Genomic DNA, 20,685 nt, shown 5'->3' with positions numbered 1-20,685 from the left:
CTACATCCTTTTTTATTGCCCAACTTGTTTTAGGAGGAAGAAAGTGCTCTAATATGTTAATTGGTTTCTTTAAACAATATTGAACTCTAAGTAGCTGGGAACCGACTTTTCTTCCATGTTTGCCAGACGTGCACACTACATGTTAAATAGCTTGACATTCGGCTTTAATCAGTGTCTGTGCATTCGACAGCACATTAATCTGCCTCTTTGTAACTTGTTCTGCGTGTTCTGCATTGTGCATAGGGATTTACAGATGGAAATGGCCTCTGATGTATTGTAAAATAAAGGACACACATTTAGGTGACTCCAGTTTTATATCTGTTGCACTCTTGGTGTAACTGCTCTGTTTTAATGTTTGAGAGTTTAAAAAGAAGAATTTTTCTGTACACTTCGGAAGAAAGTACAACCTTAGATCTACTTCCACTAGGGCTGGCCCGAATAGTGGTTTCTGGTCTCCGGATATTCGGGCCCTATTATAGATGAATATCTGAATATTCGTTCCGCCCTGTAACGTCCGACGGAGTGGGGGGGTTGTGTCGGTGTGGTGGAGACGGCCCGAATATTTGGATCCATTCGTCTGGTCTCCCGGACCGGAAAGGAGATCCGCCTGACTATTTGGATCCATTTGGATCTCCCAGACACAAATTTTGCACACTGCCTTCATTTTGTTTTCAGTTAAACTGAAGAATTCCCAAACAGCGGAGGTCTTTGGCATCTTCTCTTGTGTTTATGCAACGAAGTGAAGCGTGACATCAGAGTCGGCAGCCACCCGGCCATTCGGGTGGTGGTAACAAACACGAATGGATGAGCCAAGATGAGCCGAACATGGTGGGATGAGTCGAAGTGGGCCGAAGGTGAAGGGGAGAGACGAGCTCCGAATATTCCTATTGTCGTCTGGGGAGAGGAGGGGGTGATCACACAGACATATGTGTATATGTCATAAACATATGTGTATATGTTTATGTGATCACACTAGGAATGAGCCAATATGAGTCGATGTGGGCTGAAGGCGGAGGGAAGACAGTAACGCTGAATATTCGTTCCACTCGGTAACGTCCGACCGGGGGGGCGGTGTCGAATATTCGGATACCAAAATTAATATCCGGATACCGTCGTAGCAAACGAATATTCGGGTCCAGCCCTAACTTCCACTTGAAGTTTTTTTTTTTTTTTTACTTTTTCAGTGTATTTTTTTCTTGCTTTGATTGCAAGTCAGCTTACCATGTAGGGGCAAATTTGGGAACCAGGACCAAACATCAGTTCACACTGTCTGTTGGCGTTGTACATCTGACCAGGGAGGAGGGTGGGAAGCTCATATGTTCTGCCTACAGGCTCATCAAGGAGGCACTCTCCATAGCCAGTGCTGAAAAAAGTGAAAATACACGTACAGTAGATAAAAAGGAAAACACAAAACCACAACAGCATGTGCAGAAACAGAAAAATACTGAATGCACACATATTCACAATGCAAGATGAGGATAACCTTGTGTTTTCTGACCCTATAAAGCATCACCATGTGTCATCTCTTTCATAAAAAAAAACAAAACAACATAAACACCTCTGTCATCGTCTGTGATCATCCTCAGATGTGTTTTCCCCTGTGGGTGGTCTGTAAAGATACCGAACAGAGAGACTGATACCACTTCCCCTTAAAAAAGCCTTTTAGCAACGAAATTGGAGTTAGGCGCCATAGACTGAACAAGACAGCATTTCGATACAGTCTGAAAAGAATCTGCGTGTTGACCACATTTTTATCTGAAGTGTGTTTTTCTACGCTGAAGGCAAACAAGAGAATTTAGAATCATAAAGCACCTTGACTGAGTTACATAAATCAGTGCCAGCACCGGCATTGCAGTATAATGACAGATTGTGTTGTACGTCAGCCACACCCTGAGACACAACGAAGAAACAGAGACAACAAAAGTACAGCTGGACTGAATATATACAGTATATGTACCAGCAGCCAGCACATAAAATCATCAGCCTTTGCGGTTGTGAAAAGGCACTACACAAACATGTTAACAGAGCGAGCAGAGCCACAAAGGATCTCTTCTTTTTGTGCTTACTCTGGAAAAAGGAAACTTTCAGAAGAGACAAGCATAGATGTGTAATTACGCAACATGTCTCCACCGCTCTGACAAATTTCATCCTGGATTGAGCCGCTAAAACACCTGCTCGACAAAGCACCAGCTGATGTGACAGGCCAATAATTATACGGGATTATCCTGACTTACCATCACTTTGTTTCTTTACCCTTTCATTTCCAGCCGTAATGTATGAAACTGTGGCAAATGCTGGCTGGTGGCAGGGGAAAGATTGCACAAGACAAATACAGCAGCAGAGGAAGACACTGTGAATGAAAACTATGGAGTGGCCTGTCAAGGAATCATACAGACATATTACAGTGTCTTTCAGCAGTTAGTCATCTGTCTAATCAGTGTCCTGGAACTTAATGGAATGATTATTAAAACCAAGACAGACAGACGCAAAGGGGGAAGGGGTCAATGTGGTCATTTTTTAAATGAAATGTCTACTTCATGTCTTTTTTTGGGGGGAAAAAGAATATTGGCTGTATGGCTTCGAGACAGTGAGGTGATTCCTCTCTGGCATCAGAAGAGACTAAACACCTGGCAGCCAGTGGGAGTAAAAAGTGAGTTAATTTACAAGTGACTTTAACGTGGCTGTTGTGTACTTGTAACATAAGATGAAACAATTATAGTTCAATGCAGAGAAGAAGTCTGCTCATATGTTGTACTGACGGTTTCTACAGAGGGTGAGGAGTCACAGCATTACTACACAGGGTTGGATCAAACAGTGCCAAGTAAACTATGGCCGTCCTTGTGCATGACAGAGTGTACCAGTTATTGTATATGGAAACATAAAACATGATGACAGAGGTTTAGTTAAATTTGGTGAAATGTGGTATAAAGAAACATCTTGATTTTATCATGAAAAAAAAATACTTCACATTGAAGTTTTCAAGAGGGTTTTGCTGTTTATGCAATGTTTCTGAGGTGTGCAAAGAAAAATGATGGGACTTGCCCACTGCTAACGATTATGTGGTTTCAACACCCAGCATCAACAACTAGAGGGTGGCATCAGTCTAAGATTTGCATTTTACTTTTATATCTGGATTTTGTGGCTTAAATCAAGCGGCATGGTGCCAGAGAAGGAATGAATAGTTTCTTTATGTAGCGGTTGACACATAATAACACTGCACTACAGCAGGACACTTTTCATCAGCTCTCAGGTGCGGGAGTTCAGCGCACATTATTACAGCAACAGTGAGATAAGGGGGAGCAGAAGGGGAATCCTTTGCCTTTTGAAAAGGGATGTTTGAGAGGTGGCGCGGCCTTTCGTTTTTTAAACTGGTAAGAGAGTGGTGCAGATTGAATTTGCTCTTCAGGGAGAATGGGCAGTCAAAACACTGACGTACTTGACCAGGTCAGTCCACTGAGCAGGAGTGGGACTGTAGAAGTACGAGTTTGAATCAATGCTCCTCATTGTTGGCTGGAGACAAACTTCAAAAGCGCTTGGACTGCACTTTCAAGAGCCTTTCCCACCGCTGCGGCTCCCACACTCAACCAAGTGCTGCTTTAATCTCTCTACCTGGCTGTTTGTTATAAATCCCATGTGGCTACCAAATGTTAAAGTTGGTCACAAATGCATTTGACATTTGCATCATACTCTTGCTGGATTTTGAGAAGAAATGAGCCACAAACAGGAGCCCAACACAGCTGACATGGACCCGTCCAAATAATGAGGAGATTGATGGAGATTTTCCTCGTCTTTTTCAGTATGTTCCGACCACACGATCTTGAGGTCATTTCCAGCTGGAAACTATGCAAAGCACAACCTTAAAACTCCCATGTGAGGCGTCGCCTAACACTGTGCTCTCGAGATGCATCTGGTCAACAAGGCCGTCCTTTGTGAAAGCCTCCACAATTAACAGAGGAAAGGAGGCAAAGATTAAAGGGTCATGTCCAGGGAAGATCTAATTATAACTGACATTTCCCATTTTAAAGGGAAGTCCTTCACCAGGATCTGTGACCATGGTGCGGGTTAGGGGCTGCTGAATGGGCCGTTGCCCCATGCTACAGATTCTGGTGTGGAAAGGAGGCTAGCAACTTGATTAGTGTTTGCCCAGCCTCTTCAGATTGGAGGGACAGCTGAAGGACCGCAGACGATCCATCGCACAGGTCATCCGAGGAAGACCCCTGGATTCAAACAGGAAATACTCTTTCAACACCAGGCAATAACAACTCAACACAGTTTACATTGCGCTGACCTGTCTACAGAGCTATGTGGGAGACATGGAAGCCATTTGTTTTGCTAGGTATGTCACAACAAGTAAAAGTTAAGGACGCACTTAAAACGTGGTTGCGATAATATCCCATTGGGAAACCATCGCTTTCTCTTCAATTAGAAGAGTCCATGGTAAGAGATTTGTTTTGATGACTAGTCAGTTTAGAACTGGAAAGGAGAACTGGATGTACGTACTCTAGAAACTCTGTGATGTACTTCCGACTGCATTTGGACCACGACCAGGGATTGGTGTCATAGTTGAGGGTTGGAGCCATGACATGATACTGGTGCTTCATGCCTGCCTCCCGGCACTTGGGGTTGTCATCGTGAGGCATGTTGAACCTGGTGCAGAGTGGAAAGAAAACAAAGGCGGTTAGAGATGGTGAAGTGTAAATAGAGAATGCACACAAAGCGATTAACAACCGCTTAATGGCTATGTTGTACTAAGAATGATAAATGTCACAGTCAGCCATTTTTAACAAGAGGTCCCCCCACACATCCCTGTGGGTTGCCACACACAGACGCAGACAGATCTGCGAGTGATGCTACACACTTTTCACCTTTCCTTCCACTTGTATGTTTGTATTTTTTTTCCACTCACAAATACACATGTCTCTCTATTTGTCCTATCCCCCAAACAGTCCTGAAAAGGGTGCAATGAAAATCCAGATGGTTATGCAACATTTTGTGCAAAACTTCATTCTCCATCTATCAGCATCTAATCAGCTCCAGCAGCAAGGCAAACAGGCTAGTGAGAACCACCTCACTTGCCTGTTTGCCTTAGAGGTCAAAGCTCAAAAGCTGAAACTGTTGCAGGGCTTAATGCAGAGAAGAAGGTATGGGCAGTAACATCATGAGTATAGTTTTCTTTTTATCAGTATTATAATGAATGAAATCTTTCATTACCAGCTGTAGAGATTGATCTGACATTTTTTCAAATCCAAAAATCTCTCAACTAACACAAAACGGGAGTCTTTACAGGAGAACCACTGTCTAAAGTGAATCATGGCATCTGCAAATTAATGAATTCATTGCGGCTGCCGGTAGTTGGCAGATTCATAAAGCAAGTTTTCTTGATCATGTCCAGAGCAGTGCAGTCCAATACGGATGTCCTGTTTTGTGCTGCGGTTTTGGCGTCCAACCCATAACACATGTTGTGCAAGCACACATGAGTGCACACGTATTTATACACACAGGAACCCATGCAGCTGTATGATGTCTGAGATGTTTACAACAGGATGTGGGCCAGTGCTGAGCCCTGGACTGTAGCTGAGGGTCAATCCATACCGCCACACAAACAAGATCTAGAAGGGCTGGCATGAGGCCCACCCTACAGGGGCTGAGGGCCTGAGGGCAAACACCCAGGAAATAATTAAGCCTCTGGCACAGTAACAAGCTCCGCACACACTAACCAAGCTGTTGGATAATACTCATAACATCAAATCTGGCTCAAATGGTATTTGCAAACTATTTTTTGACACTTGTGCTGTTACCCAGGGGAATTGGGGAGATATGGATAATGACAGGGAAGTTTCCAGTCACCAAAAAGTAATGGACAACTGGATGTGCTGCTGTAGCTAAAGTAGATTTTGTTATTACTGTGATGGGTGATCTCGGGATTTGTGGGTGTTATGAGGATTTATTTGATCAAGTAGAGAACAAATGAGGATACTAGCTTGAAATCCTGAGATGAGAGCCTTTTAGTGTAATTAGATTATAAATCAAGCTGTTTTGTGGCCAGATAGAACAGTCAATTCCATTGAATGAAAAGAATCCAGAATGTCATAATTTTAACTCCCACTCAATTTTAGTCAAAGCTCTTAGCAAAATGACTGCTTTGCTCTTATCTTAATGCCATCGGGCTTCCCATTAGTTTTTCAGCATGACAAAAACATATTTCTCTGATTAAATGCCTTGGGACGGCTTCAGAAGAGAAAAGGCATTGCTGCACTGTCAGTCAAATACACATCATAGCAAATCACAGCTACACCAAATGTACTGGTTGCAGTACATTTGGAAACCACCGGCAGCCTGAATAGTTTTGTCCAGCTAGCTTTCTAGAGTTATGTGTGAATGCGATAATGCCAGTAAAGCTTTGCGGTGTCCTCTCTGTTATTTCTTAAGGCGTTATAAAAGAAAGCCTGAAGGCAGCTATTTATTCTAATGACACAGCATAATGTCAGGAAGATTTATTTGTGATCTAAGACACTGGAAGCCAGACAAACTTGATAAGTCCTTATGAGTGTCACCTTTGAACAGCTATCAAATGACACTGCCTGGCTTGAAAATCCCCACGATGGCTATTAGTAATCACATGTCTTTGCAGTCATCTGAGAAAGGCCTCCTATCCATTAGTCTAAATCTTTCTTTAATTTGCAGTACTCTTGAGTGGCTCCCACTACCTGACACTGGCTTTCCCAGAGCGCTCAACACTCTGGAGAGCTCACGCCTCTGAACGCTGCGATCAACCATGCCAAGAGGCAGAGCCAACTGGGCCTCCAGCTGCTTGAACTTTAGCATAAACAGATCCACATGAGATGCGACGGGAAGAGCAGGGGAGGGAGGGAGGCCTGTAGACTCGTCCATCTGCTGCTGCTCTGTTTCGATCTCTCCACTGGAAGAATGTGTGAGCGTGACAGAGGAGGTAGAAGAATATCTTTCATTCTTAACCAGTGGCTCAGAGCCTCACACTGACACTGGTCCTTCTTACTATCCACACAAATGCACCAGAAAGCAGATCTCTCAATCCCGTTTACAGGAAGAACAATCAGAATAAAGACAGATTCTCAGATAAATTCATCCCAAAGTGAGCTCCCTAAGAAGGAAAACAGATCTAAGGCTGTCAGAAATAATGCTTTTTTAATCGCACCGTATTTAAATCACCTCAACTGGTTTACAAGAACGAGGAGGTAATGAGTAATTTAACATAATTTTGCCTCAGATGGAATAAACAACGCTTCATGTGCGAAACAGGTCATGTGTTTACACTGGGTCATTTTGAGACAAATTATCCGTACAGGTCTGCTTTTCACCCCACACATGTGGCAGTATTTGCTTGTTGTGAAAACACTCTCTGGCAGACAGGCGTGTTGTGATAAACCTGCCATTACCCGTTCAAAGACAAGTTACATATGCTGGCGCTGTTACATCTTCATGCTGTTTTCTCTGTGTTTGGGGCTGAGACGTTGAAAAAGACTAAGAATGAGCGAGCATCCAAATATGAAACACAATATTTAGCCTTGGACTGTCTGATAGAGGAATGTGTAGCACTGGACAACAAAGGTTTCCATAATAACTGAACCCTATGTAGATTTTTTTTCCACCATATCCACACTAAATCTCATCTAAGCTCGCTGTCATCGAGGTAAAGCTCGGAGACATACAGGGCTAACTTCTTGACCTGTATAGTAAGGTATTATAGGCTGGTATGTTATTAAAAGTCAAGTTTCTTTACTTTATTATGTTTTGCACCTGCGACTGCTGCACCCCACGTCTCTTGATAAGAGGGGCTTTTGTAGTCAAGGCCGGCTGTGAGTGCTGAGTGTGTGTGCAGTATGCGAGTGCTGCTGGGGTTATGGGTGAGGAGAGGGGGGAGGAGGGGTGATCGGGAGGATTGCTAAAGGTCCTGTGCCGCAACTCACACATGGCCCAGCTCATGAGCGATGGTGAAGGAGGCGCTAATTCCATTTTCCTCACTGATGGAGCAGCTCCGGTACGGGTCGCACATGGTCCCCAGCTCTGCAAGGCCTGCAGGGTCACGGAAACACAGACAAACACCACGGCTGCACGTAAACACATTTTGGCACGGAAAAATAACAATTGCTCGAGTGTTATAGGCGATTAAGCCATCAAAACCTCTAAGAGAGATTAGCACAACACACAGTCCCCCCCTCCTCTTTCTACCACTCCGTTCTGTCACTATAATGTTATTAGCTGACAGATTGCCGTAAACTCATTACTGCACAGTTTGTGAGCCGTGGTCACTGGAGTGGAAAGTTAATTGGAAGGGATATTTCTGCAATGGAAAAAGGCAAAAGTTTACCTAATGTGTCACATTTGTCCTTTGCACGGCAGATGTCTTCCCTGAAAAAATAAGACAATGCAGTTAGCACTTTGTGAACACAATTCTTTGTTTAAGAAACTTGCTTCGAAAGACGGCGTACCTGGTAATGAGAAGAGCAGTGTCATGGTGAGAAGGATGGTTGTCGTCCTGGATGTTTTGACTCTGCTGCCATACACAGAAGTTGTGGAGAGTGGTGGCAGCATTGAAGCTCACTGTGGGCCCTTCCTGGTTTTTGAGCGAAACATCAAACACGTTACGGCCATAAAACTGGGTATTTCTATCAGATTTTAATGATTGCAGTACATACATCTTGAAAATGTCCCAATTGAAGAATATTTAACGTGCCTTTTTTTCTTATGTCCATTATAATCACAATAACAACTGTCACTCAAAAGCAGTTTAACAATTATCAAGTAAACACAGAAAACACACTGCCTGTTTACAAAATCAAGTCACACACTCTAATATTTCATTGGACCGCTTTTAACTCTGAGAATGACACACATTCGCCGTGGCATCGTCCCAACATTTATTTTTGTCCAGAGTTGCATTCATTTTCTACCAAGATCTTATATTGATGATGGGAGAGTCGGACCGCTGCACAAAGTCTTCTCCAGCACATCCCAAAGATTGCCAATGGGGCTGAGGTCTGGACTCTGTGGAAGCCAGTCATTCATCTCATGCTCCCTGAACCGCTCATTCACAATGTAAGCCCCATGAATCCTGGCATCGTTATCTTGGAACATGCCCATGCCATCAGGGAAAAATAACTCCACTGATGGAAAGACCTGGTCATTCAGTATATCCAGGTAGTCAGCTGACCTCATTCTTTGGGGATGTAACGTTGCTGAAGCTGACCAACCCCAGATCATAACCCTAACCCGCACAGGCTTGTAGACACTAGCCATGATGAGTGCATCTGCCTCTCCTCTTATCCTGATGCCCCCATCACTCTGGAACAGGGTAAATGTGGACTCATCAGACCACATGACCTTCTTCCATTGCTCCAGAGTTCAGTCTTTATGCTACCTAGCAAACTGAAGCCTTTTTTTCTGATTAGCCTCACTGATCAGTGGTTTTCTTAGAGCTACACAGCTGTTTAGTCCCAATCCTTTGAGGTCTCGTCGCACTGTACTTGTACAAATGCTCTAACTTTCACTATTAAACAAAGCCATGAGTTCTACTGTTGATTTCCTACGAACATCTAAGAGTTTGTTCTGACCTCATTTGTTCCTCGAAGATGATGGTTCACCAACTATCCTTCAGGTTTTTATCATGCACTGGACGGTTCTTAACCTGATTTCAGTCATTTCTGCAATCTCCTGAGATGTTTTCTTTGCTTGATGCAGGCGTATAATTTGACCCTTCTGAAACAGATTAACATCCTTTTCATGACTACAGAATATATCTTCCAACATGGTTGTTTAAGAAATGAGAAGCTCCTCACTGCATCAGCTAGGACTAAATAAGTTGTTGCCTGCTGAAATATATTCATCACTGCAGTAATTATATAACAGAAGGCTCTTACCAATTTGCTTGGTTCCAGGATCATATGCTGTTTTTTTATCGAACAAAGCAGTCATCTATTCACAACAAACATACCATTTGCCACTTCTAGTTATGCATATGTGAGTCAATTTGTAAGGCGGTGAGCCACAATTGGAGTGTTACTGATCTTATAGAGGGAGTCTGTAAAAACTTCACTGAAATAAATCCACTGTGCTAATCAGTTCTCTACAACAGAGAACAGGTGATTCTGTTTTAGATTATTTCTGTTAAATTAGAGCTCTTTGGAAAGATGCAGGAGGCTTATTCTCTTTATCCCAATCAGCCTTTCTATAACTGCGGTGCTGAAACAAGATTTTTATTCTGACCAAAAATATGTTCACAATACCCACCAGGGCAAATGTTGGAATTGAATTTGTTACAGGGAAAAACAAACTATAGCATATCTCAGCAGAAACATCTCATTTGCAGGTGGCTAGCTGCCGTACTACAGTATCATTTGTTTTCTATGGAGATCTCTCATGAGACTTGAGACTGACAAGAAAGGCAGTGTCCTTTCAAACAGGCCCCGCAGAGGAAAAGCAGAGCCAGAGACACCTGCAATGACGTCAGCCCATATCGAAGGCCTGTATACAAGTAGCATTCAGGACCCCACACTCACCTGTTCATTGTGGATGATGACTAGTTTCACAATCATGATGTTGATGAGGTTTCCTACACTGGGGTCCCTGTACACCGCTGCTACCTGTAACAAAGACAAAACACACAGACAAAAAATGCAAACCTCCACTAACCTGAGCCAGAGCACAGATAGGGACAATAAAAAAGCTAGTTTACTCTTCTTAACTTCAAACTTGGACTGAAAAAACAGTCATTGCTTTTTTTTTAAGTTAAGCTCTGTTTGGTTTAATCAAAACAGCAACAGTTCACTGAAGTCAAAAGAGAGCAAAAATATCTCCTTCAGGGTAAGTTTAATCAACAGGGTATTAAAACCAATTACAATTCCTCTACCGACCTCGGCAAAGACAAGAAGAAATAAAACCTGGATCCAGCTACAAAAAGTGAAACCTCAGCAAAGCCGGAGCTGAGAGCCCCTCTCTGAAGACAACAAAACATTCCGCCTCGTCTCCCCTCCGCTTCTCCTGATTTTCTCGTGCACCTCTGTCACGGTCGGTCAGCAGTCTCCTGAGGCCGAGTGCAGCCTCATGACAGGAACTCATTAGTCCACCATAAACATTTAGCTTGCCCTAGCCTAGGGGGAGGAAACGTGGCCCAGGCCTGCCCAGAGTGGGCGAAAGAAGCCTGTCCTTGTATGCTCTTAGTCCAACTGTGACACAGGACATTGTTCTGCATGCTCTCTCCCCAGAGTATGTTATGATATGATCAGTGCAAAAACCAGAAGTGAGGGGAGCTGCAGCCTACACCGGACCATCACTACAGAATCTCACACAGCCACCAAACTGAAAACAAGCTCAGAAGCTACAAAGACATGTCAGCAGGGGTGTAGCTACTCAGAACACTGATGTCACGGTCTCAGAGGGTAAATGATCACATACATTACACAAGTCTGACATTTTTTAAAGACAAGAGTGTAGCAATTGGCAGATTTCAGGGAAAAACCTAAATAAATCAACATAGGAAGCTATTTTCTTAAATGTTGCAATTCCAGGTTTGGTAGGGTTCTTCTAGGTACTTGTGGATGAATTTAAATTTATATCTTATTAATGTATTGGTCAGATACTGCAAGGACAAAGTGTACATTTAAAACATGTAATAATGTAATAAAAACAGATTAAGCTATTAGCTACCACTGAATGTACTCTGACTCACTTCATCAGCAGATCCAATAGCTTAAAACCTCACTTGCATTAAAACAGTTGATCAAACTTGGTCAATTTCTCTGTTCTGGTACCATTAAAGTTACTGAGAGCATGTCAAAGAAGACAAAAAACAATCTGCACAACAGGTCTGCAGACAGACTGCGAGCATGGCTGGACTCGACTTCACTCCTGACAATATAAAGTGGCACATTTAACAGTGACTGTACTCTGTCCACTTTACTTTACTACAGACAATCATTACTCCATAAGTTACTGAATGTTTCACTCTTTCTGCTTGCCATACTGTGTAGTCTGGCTCAATTGATAACCCATCCTGCACTGACACACTTTCAGCAGACGGTCAATCCCAGTGTCAGTGGATGGATTACCAGGCTGCCCTCTCAGGCTGGTCTGGGACTCGTAAAGAAGGTCCTGAGTCAGTAATGTACAAATTAAGAGGTCCACTTTGGTTGATGCAGAGGCATGCTGAGGTCACAGCAAGGTTTACAACCAAAATGTCAAACTGTAAAGTCTGAGGCTAGACACACTCCGTTGAACGGCAGTTTACATGTTTAGACAGGCCAGCTTGACCAAACTACAAAAAAGTATATATTTACATTTTTACACCTCCCTTAAATAGAATCATACCATGGAGGGAGTTTGATGTATTTGCCACAGGATGTGTTAGTGTTCAAGATATCCTCCATCTGCTCATCCAATTAAGGTAAATGGAATTTTGTTTAGGGTCGTAAAAATTTAACAGCAATTCCCCCGAGGGAGACAGAAAGAAAGATGTCCCTGTTACTCTGGTCAAACAGATGTTAATATTATCACAGGGGTGAGGGGAGGCAAAATAAAAATGTTTTATTAAGGGGACTGACAACTATCTGGTTAATATTGATCAGCATTTTTAGCATTCTGTGATGCATTCATTCACATCTATTGCACTCAAGCTTAGTCTCAATTAAAATAGACACAAAAAACACAATTTTCAAAGAGAGGAACATTTCTTCACACTATGTGCATGTCTCTTTCTTGATTGCAGCCAAGCCAGTTTGTTTCTGATCAGAACTAATGATGCATTTGTTTGCAGTTATTGTTAATTCAAGTCCATTTAAGTTAAAACCAATGACGCTTGAAAATGTATGCAAACAGCAGAACAACGAAAATCCAAAAAAACAAAACTGCATAACACATCAACTAACACTATGGAACAAAAAAAAGGACACTTTAACGCTGAGAAAAAAAGGATAAATTTTAGAAACTTTATTTTACTTACTACTGACATGATTGTTAGGATGTAGTGCTCCAGGTTGCGTCCATGGTGACGCACCATTTTGGCGTCCGCTGTCACCATTAGCTCGACATAGCGAGGATAGGAGAGGAAGCGCTTGTGTCTGCGTGGAGATCTGGAGCGTGTGCTGGTGGAGTTGTCCTCATAAATGTGCTGATCATCTATGGTGGATCTGAGAGAGTCAAGCTCCTGTCCCATGTTCCCTCCACCTTCAAAAGAGACTGGCTTCCTTGAGGTCTCTGTTTTAAGAAAGAAAAGTAAGAAAATAACGATTATGGAATTATTCGTCATGTGGGAATCAGCCTCTCCATATCGGACACCGACTACTTTATGTCATAAAGGCATTTCATGAGAGAGCCACAGTTCAGAGCCAAGGAGGTTTAGCTTAGCTGAATTCCAATGACATAACAGCGGCACGCTGGACTTCTAGAGTAGAAACCAGTCATAGATTATTGTGTCATTCCAGTGTGCTGGAAAAGAGTTGTACCAAGAGACGCAAGGTCACTGGAGAGCTTTGAGACTGAGTTTGTAGGTCAGACAAGCTCTGTCTCAATGCAAGCACACAACTGGAGAAAATCCCCTGATGACATTTTATGGACTCACAGAGAGAGATAAAATTTTTGGTGACCCCGGCAAAATTATCGTGCAACTCAAATATATTTTGTGCCAGACTGAAACTCTTCCATTTATAGGGTTGAAATGAATGCCTTGAACAGCGGAACTAAAATGACGGCCGTATACTGTGCATACTCTACTGGCTCAGTTCTCTCAGCTGAAGTGCACGTGTGGCGCTGGCTACGACTGAGGGATTCCTTCTCCATGACAGAGTGAAGTTAAAAGAGGGAGACCGAGGCAGAGACACAGACTAAAAGCGTGAGCAGCTTTTTTCATTGGAGGAACGGAAACGAAAAACTTGCAAAGTTCAAGGTTGAAGCAGATTTAATTACACATAAATAGGACTGAAAGAGTTTAGAAAGAAGACAGAACAGAAAAAAGAGAATAGGCACACCTTCCATATTTTGCGCGGCTGTTATTGACCAAAACCATATTAAAAACCTCGCAAGTGGGAGTATAAATTGTCTATGCACACTGAATGTCAGAATGTTTCAATCAGGCTAAATAATTTATTGGCATTTGGTGGGTTTCCACTGCCCTTTTGTGCTGAAATAAGACATTCGAAGACTAAGAATAGCGCACATTGTGCTGGCAGATTTGCAGTGATGCACTGCCACATGTGATACAGTGTAAGAAAAATTCCTTGCAGTAGCTTCAGCTGTCTCTCAGCTGGGGAAAGATTGATTTTAGCAGCTACAAGTCAAAACAATACACAAAAACAGCAGGATCTGCTGGTAAAAGATGCAAACACATTGATGCAACAGCTATGATTGACATTGCTCCAAAAAAAAAATAGATGCAGATTTTTCACATATAGCTGCACTTCCCTGCTTTCTGTTGCCTTTAAGAAAACAAGCACATCTATAAGGCTGAGCAAAATAGTAAAAGTTGACAAATAATTTACATAAATAACTTTAGGTAACACTGTTAGTGTTTACGAGCCAAGCATAGTTTGGAATCCGTCATCCTAAATAACCTCCTCAACTTTGGGTAACCCGATTATAGTGAAGCGTTTCATTGTATTCTCTAAACTCAATCTTTCCAGACAGTCACACAGAGAGAGATTGTGTGTAACTGTTAGATCAGAAAAAAAGAGGAGGCAAGAAAACTCATTGAGCGCTCCGTGAGTATTCAAGCGATGCCCCCAGTGGGCACACGAGGCGGAGCGTGACTCCCTGGCACAATGGCGCACAGCTCTTGCCGCCGTGAGGCCCAGCCCCATGCCAGCGCCAGCATCCAAGTCAGCGCCAAGGCTGTCTGTGCCCGTGCACACGGCCCGGGCAGCTGGGCCAGAACAGAGCTTTGTATTTTCCAGGAAAGAATCTCTCCGAGGCCAAACCCACCACACTAAACCCCTTAAACAGACTCATCACCGTGGACAGTCTGACATCAAAGGGATTATCAAAGCACAGAGGAGTATCTGCATCCTCAGAAATTGGTGTTAGGACTCGGAGTAAGCGAGTGTGAGCTGAAAAAAGAAAAGAGGGGGCGGAGGAGGTGAAAATATGGCCTCTGTTATAATAGCCTTTGAATCAGTGCAGATTATCCACACACAACCTTTCCCAAATCGCCTTACTTTGAAATCCCCCTCTCACTAGGTAGTGAGCTGCTACTTACACCATGAGAAGACAGGGGTGACTGCCCTGACCTGCTGGACACACAGAGACATGACAGCATGCATTGGACAGACATTGGGCAGATCCACATCAGCCATGCATCTATATCTCATGTTAGAATTCACCACCAAACAACAAAAACATGATAGATTTCATTTCTTTTTACACCAGCAAGAATATCATGAGCCTATAAAAAACCAAGCTCCAGCAGTTCCTCACAACAAAGAACAATAAAACGGAGCCCTGCACGGCATGAGTGCAAGCATTTACAAATGCTGTAATTTGGTTGGCTCCAGCATGCACATACCTAAAACAGACCGACACTGCAATCACTTTTCTACCCCAACGCCTGCTCAACTTGCGAACGTGTAAATCTTTTAACCACAGCGCCAAAAGATAATAAGAAACAATGAATATTCAAACTAATGTTTATTTATTCACTCAATAACACATTTTATTGCACACACTGCATCCCATCAACTTCATTCTGGAAGAGATTCATACATATTGTAAGGATTTATGTTGGAATGTCTCCATATGTTTACAATTAAGCACTGATGTACATTAATGTATAAACACTGAAGAATGGAACCACTTGGATGTTGTATACACACTCTGTGTCTGAGTCCATTCATGTAGACCAGCCTCTCCGAAAGAATCTCATTGAGACTTCATCCTAGATCAAAGAGCTACTCTTTGACTCTCCTTCACGTCTCTGTCAAAAGTATCAATGCCAAGAGCCCAACAAAGGGGAACCCACATTTCATTGTTCGACTAATTAACATTCTTCTACATTGGCCTGCTGAGAGTTACAGCACCATATTCCCTGGGGACCAATTAAATAGACAGTATACCTTACACTGACTATAGGTAGTGCCTTGCTTCTAGACGGGGTCAGACACTCTGGTTGCTGGGATTTAGCTGACAGTGCAACTCAGGAGGGGGGAAAAATGTTTAGACTCCTGCAGACAGAAGCACAATTAAGTGCAATTCCGTGGCTAGACAGAGAGAAGGAAAGACAGCTAATTGTTGCTGCTGAAGAAGGCTTTTAAAAGTGAAGTGGCGTGGCTTTTGACCTCACTGGAAGACGGTGGGCTTTGTACACTTACAGTGCTCTCAGTTGTTATTTTGAGTTCAGAGACAGGCTAAAGACAGCATGGTGGTCAGCTGAAGAATGTGTTTGGAGTAGCGGACCTCCTCAAAAGAGGCAAAACACTAGTTGTGGATCTGACTCCAATGACAAGCAGAGGATTGCAGTGTTTTTCTTCTTTCAGGATCAAACTAAGACATTTCTGATATTTGTTTTGAAAGAAATTAATCTCAACATACTGTAGGTTAAATAACTAATAGATGTCTAAAGTTTAAAAACTAGAAAGCAGTCTGAAAATGCATACTTCATATTGTATATTGAATTACAAAAATGTTTAGGAATCTGCATTTGAATCTGGATCTCCATCAAAGAATCACCTTCATTATCTGCTGACAGCTGAAGAACATCAACTATCAAAAGATGAAATGTTTTTAAATTTTACAGGATTTAGGTTACATCTACACAATTCAGTCAAGACCAATAGTTTATACCAAAGAGGCCTGAGATTACATTAATGTGGCACAATATCAAAAAAGCAAAGCAGTAAGTTTTATAAGCTTGTCTAAACAAATCAAATGTCAAATTTGGGGAAAACTAGATGAAATGGTGCTGAAGGAAACATTGGCAGGATATCTCTTTGACCTGTACTGGTGCAATTAAGATGAATATCAAAATCTACAAAGCATTTTCTTGATAGATGGACCATCTTTTGTGTCATTCAAGTGATTTAACTGGGTTTGACACATAACTAAGACAGAAACAGGGCAGGAAACAACTCCTCTTGATGGGGGTAAGGAGAAAAAAATCATGAAAGAACAGATGTTTACTCATTAGGGGCATTTGAAAGGGATTGTAGAAATGATGTTAATTAGGGTGTCCTGGTCCAATCTCAACTGTTGGGATTGACACAAGCCTGAGATTGATCCTTTGTTTACATCCACTGTCACACAAGTGTCGTAAAGGGAGAGCACAGTATGCCGCAGGATGCCAGAGATTCAACTGAGATATAGTAACACTGTCCCAGTCAGTCCCAGCTTGTCTTAAATTCATGACCTCTGGTCAGAGGTCGTCTCGGCATCACAGACGTCTTTATCATGGTGGCCCATTTCTAGCTAAAACCACCACAATGTTCTCTGCTTGGAAACATGGAGGTACCTGTAGTCTGAATGACCATCTCCTTGGGTTGCTATGATATCAAACAGTAGGAAACTCCGACTGATTGTGAAACCAAGTACTATGGCAAATCTACAATACATTTTCTGACGTGCATGTGCAGAATCCAATGTCTTTTGAAGCTTGTGGACTTGTTTCTTAACACACTGTGAATCTAGTTGTCAAGCATATACATTGGACTGATTTAAATAACTTTAATGGACTTTTTAAGTGTCCTGGTACCTTGGAAAATTGATACAAAGTATTAAAACAGTGTACAGGAGCTTTGTCCTGCACTTTCATGTCTGGCACTGAACTACAGCTCCATTACTAGTAAAAGTCCAGCAAGAAAAAAAGTAGAAGTACAAAAGTATAAAAAATAAAGTAATAAAGTAAAAGTACTTGTCATCCCTCTGACTGGTATGCCACTATAGATGACCTCACTAGAATATTTTACAGTAGCATCAGTGTGTTTTATTTGGTAGCTGCTGCAGATGGAGCTACTTTGAACTACTTTATATCTAGTTTTACACACAGGGACAGCAGATAAATCTGAGGGCCCTTCAGATGAATAATGGTAGAGGAAAGATGATGCACAAATCTGTTTTTGGGTTTTGGAGCTTTTCCTTTATCTTTGATTTTTGCTATTTTTTTTCATTGAAATCAAATGTGAGAACTTCAGAGGTAAAAAACACTACACGGTGAAGCTGTTAATAACTCATCTGAAATGTATCCCCAACTACATACTGTTTTTTTAAGATGTCAGAAGTTCAAAAGTCTGGAAACTACTAGTGTAATCTTTAAGAATGTGCTGTATTCCAAAAAGGTGTAAACTCTTCACCTTAAAACTAACGACATCTGTCACAAATGTGTAGTGGAGTAGAAAATCCAGAATTTTCCTCTGAAATGTGGTGGGTTGAAAGGGTAGAGTGCCTCCAAATTGTACTCAAGCTCAGCACTCAAACATATTTCCTCTACTGTCTTGCTGGTGTAAGACCAGTGGTTTTTTATACTAACAATAAAGTGTTCTGAGTTCTGAAAGTTCAGGTGAGCAGCTCTGGAGAACATGATAAAATTGTAAACTAACAACGCATCAAACCAGTGTATAGTCAAAACACAAAGGAGTGGATTTAACGTAATTTCTACCTCATTACAACTGGGGCTGTATTTCCTTCATTTCAGTCCTCATTATTATTCCGATAGCAAGAACTTAATTACTGAAATCTGGGAACATGGCAACATTATTGAGTCACTTTGAGGCTAAAATCTTGTGACCAAAAAATGTAAACACTACTATTTTAACTCTTTTATGCATTTAACAGAATCCACACACGTGAATTTGCTTAATGGGGCACCGATTGTGACTACAGAGTGGTAAGAAACTGTTCAGTAAAAGGAGGAAAGCCAGTTAGTCTACGTAATGCTGCTGCAACACAGACTGTAAGAAGTGATGAATTCTCCCATATTTCTAAACAAAAAGCTTTTCAGGATCCTGAATCATATTTGGCCTTGACATAAACAAATCAGGTTTTGAATGATGTCTGGCCTCGCAGATGATAAACAGTCAAAGCCGCAGGCGATGACACTGGTGTTTCACTGGCCAGCTCTCACAACTCTTTCCCCAGTCCACCTCAGTGGGAACCTGTCGTTCACCTGTCACCCCCGACTGTCGCCCATGCCATCGCGTAGTCCGTCACTGCCACTCAAGTTGTTCTAACCATTCCAAACAGCCTCCATCTGTTAAGAATGCCCAGACAGTAGACAGTGGCAGAAAATAGCCCCAGCTGGAATCTGTCACAGGAACCCCCGAGACAACACAACACATTGGGTGCAATAGGGCTAAAGGCTTCAGGGCAGGCAGACACATGGCAGCTATTAAAATTATAGACTGCACGTAGCTGCCTGGCCCCGCTCGGCCCTGTCCAGAGGATCTGTTATCTTTAAATCAGATGACAATGAGCGCAGTGGATCATATTATTAGCAGCTTGCACTATCTGTCATGTGGTGTTATGAAATTTGAGGCAGCGATGAGACAGAGCGAGCTACATTGCACATTGCACAAAACGAATACATATGCTGGTTCACACATGCAGTCAGTGAATGAAAAAAGACATTTTTCAACTCATTTGACAATTAAGACAAGTATCATCATCCTGGTGATCTAAAGAAAACACCATGTCACTTTAAAAATGCATTCAAAACACAAACGAAATTCCGTTTTCGATTCGGATTTGTATTCCGGCCAAAAACGTCGCAGTGGGTGAGAAAGCTACTTTATAGGAGCAGGTGTAAAAGAAGAAAGGCAGGCAGTGGGAGTTTGGGAAAAGCCAGGGGCCACTGCCAAGCTCTGCAGCAAGACCGACAGGCACATGCAGCGCTGGCCAGGACTGCTCAAACACATGAAGAAAGAAATTTCTTTCTCCATTCCTTCGCTCTGCTCGCTCAGCAATCCCCAGCACTCAGTGGGACACTTCGTCCACTGACAGGCCGGGGAGATGGCATGGACTTTCGCATACACACATTCACAAGCAAACCACATCTCTGCGTGCACACAAAGACTTTGCAACAATAAGAACTTCCTGGAATGGCAGGTCCAGGGGGCATGAGGACACAGAGTGAGCCTAAGCCTTCTAGAGCCATGTGACATTCAGAAGTTCCACAGCATCTAAAGCCAGACCCTAAAGGTAAGAGAGGTTGTCTGAGTGATCAGTGCTCGCCCATCACACCCTGGCTGCTGACCATTTTTTCCTGACCCCTGTCAAGAGTAGGAGTTTAGAGGAAGACAAAGAGCTTCATGCATACCCAGCTCCAAGTGAGTCCCAGCAAACAAGCCAGCGAGCCCAGAAGCCATGCACCTCCAGGAGGGGAAAACTCAAGGTCACATTCACCCGTTCAGTGAGTGACTCCAAACAAAGAGGGAAGTGAGGTCACAATCAACAAGTGCTTCCATTCACATACATGAAAGCGCAACGGGAGAGCGGGCACTGATTCAAGTCGGCTAGTTCAAACTGCAGGCGGGGGAGGGCATTTTTCCGTGTAAATGAACCCATTGACCAAAAACCTGATGCTTGCATTTGAACGACCATGTATACACAGTGGGCACCAAGGGGGGAATCCTGTACAATGATTGTGTTGAGGGTCAGGGGGCACAGATGCCATATGTGCCAAGTATTGCTGCATCAAAGCCGATCCCAGCTGCCCTTCAAGTTAGGCATCAAGAACTC

At 42.6% G+C, this 20,685-nt stretch overlaps 1 protein-coding gene across 1 annotated transcript in view; it reads right to left on the bottom strand.

Moving 5' to 3' along the window:
* The window catches only part of LOC110962629 (A disintegrin and metalloproteinase with thrombospondin motifs 20-like), an 88,250-nt gene that overhangs the window by 58,120 nt on the left and 9,445 nt on the right, over positions 1–20,685 (bottom strand). Inside the window, 7 exon segments of the mRNA XM_051951959.1 lie at positions 1,222–1,363; positions 4,501–4,647; positions 7,947–8,052; positions 8,348–8,388; positions 8,469–8,593; positions 10,536–10,619; positions 12,974–13,227. Coding sequence (XP_051807919.1) covers positions 1,222–1,363; positions 4,501–4,647; positions 7,947–8,052; positions 8,348–8,388; positions 8,469–8,593; positions 10,536–10,619; positions 12,974–13,227 — 899 coding nt within the window.

Source organism: Acanthochromis polyacanthus, chromosome 8 (genome assembly GCF_021347895.1).
Source record: "Acanthochromis polyacanthus isolate Apoly-LR-REF ecotype Palm Island chromosome 8, KAUST_Apoly_ChrSc, whole genome shotgun sequence".
Taxonomy (NCBI): Eukaryota; Metazoa; Chordata; class Actinopteri; family Pomacentridae; genus Acanthochromis; species Acanthochromis polyacanthus.
The sequence above is the reverse complement of the archived record's forward strand: the minus strand, read 5'-3'. Positions and strand labels throughout refer to the sequence as shown.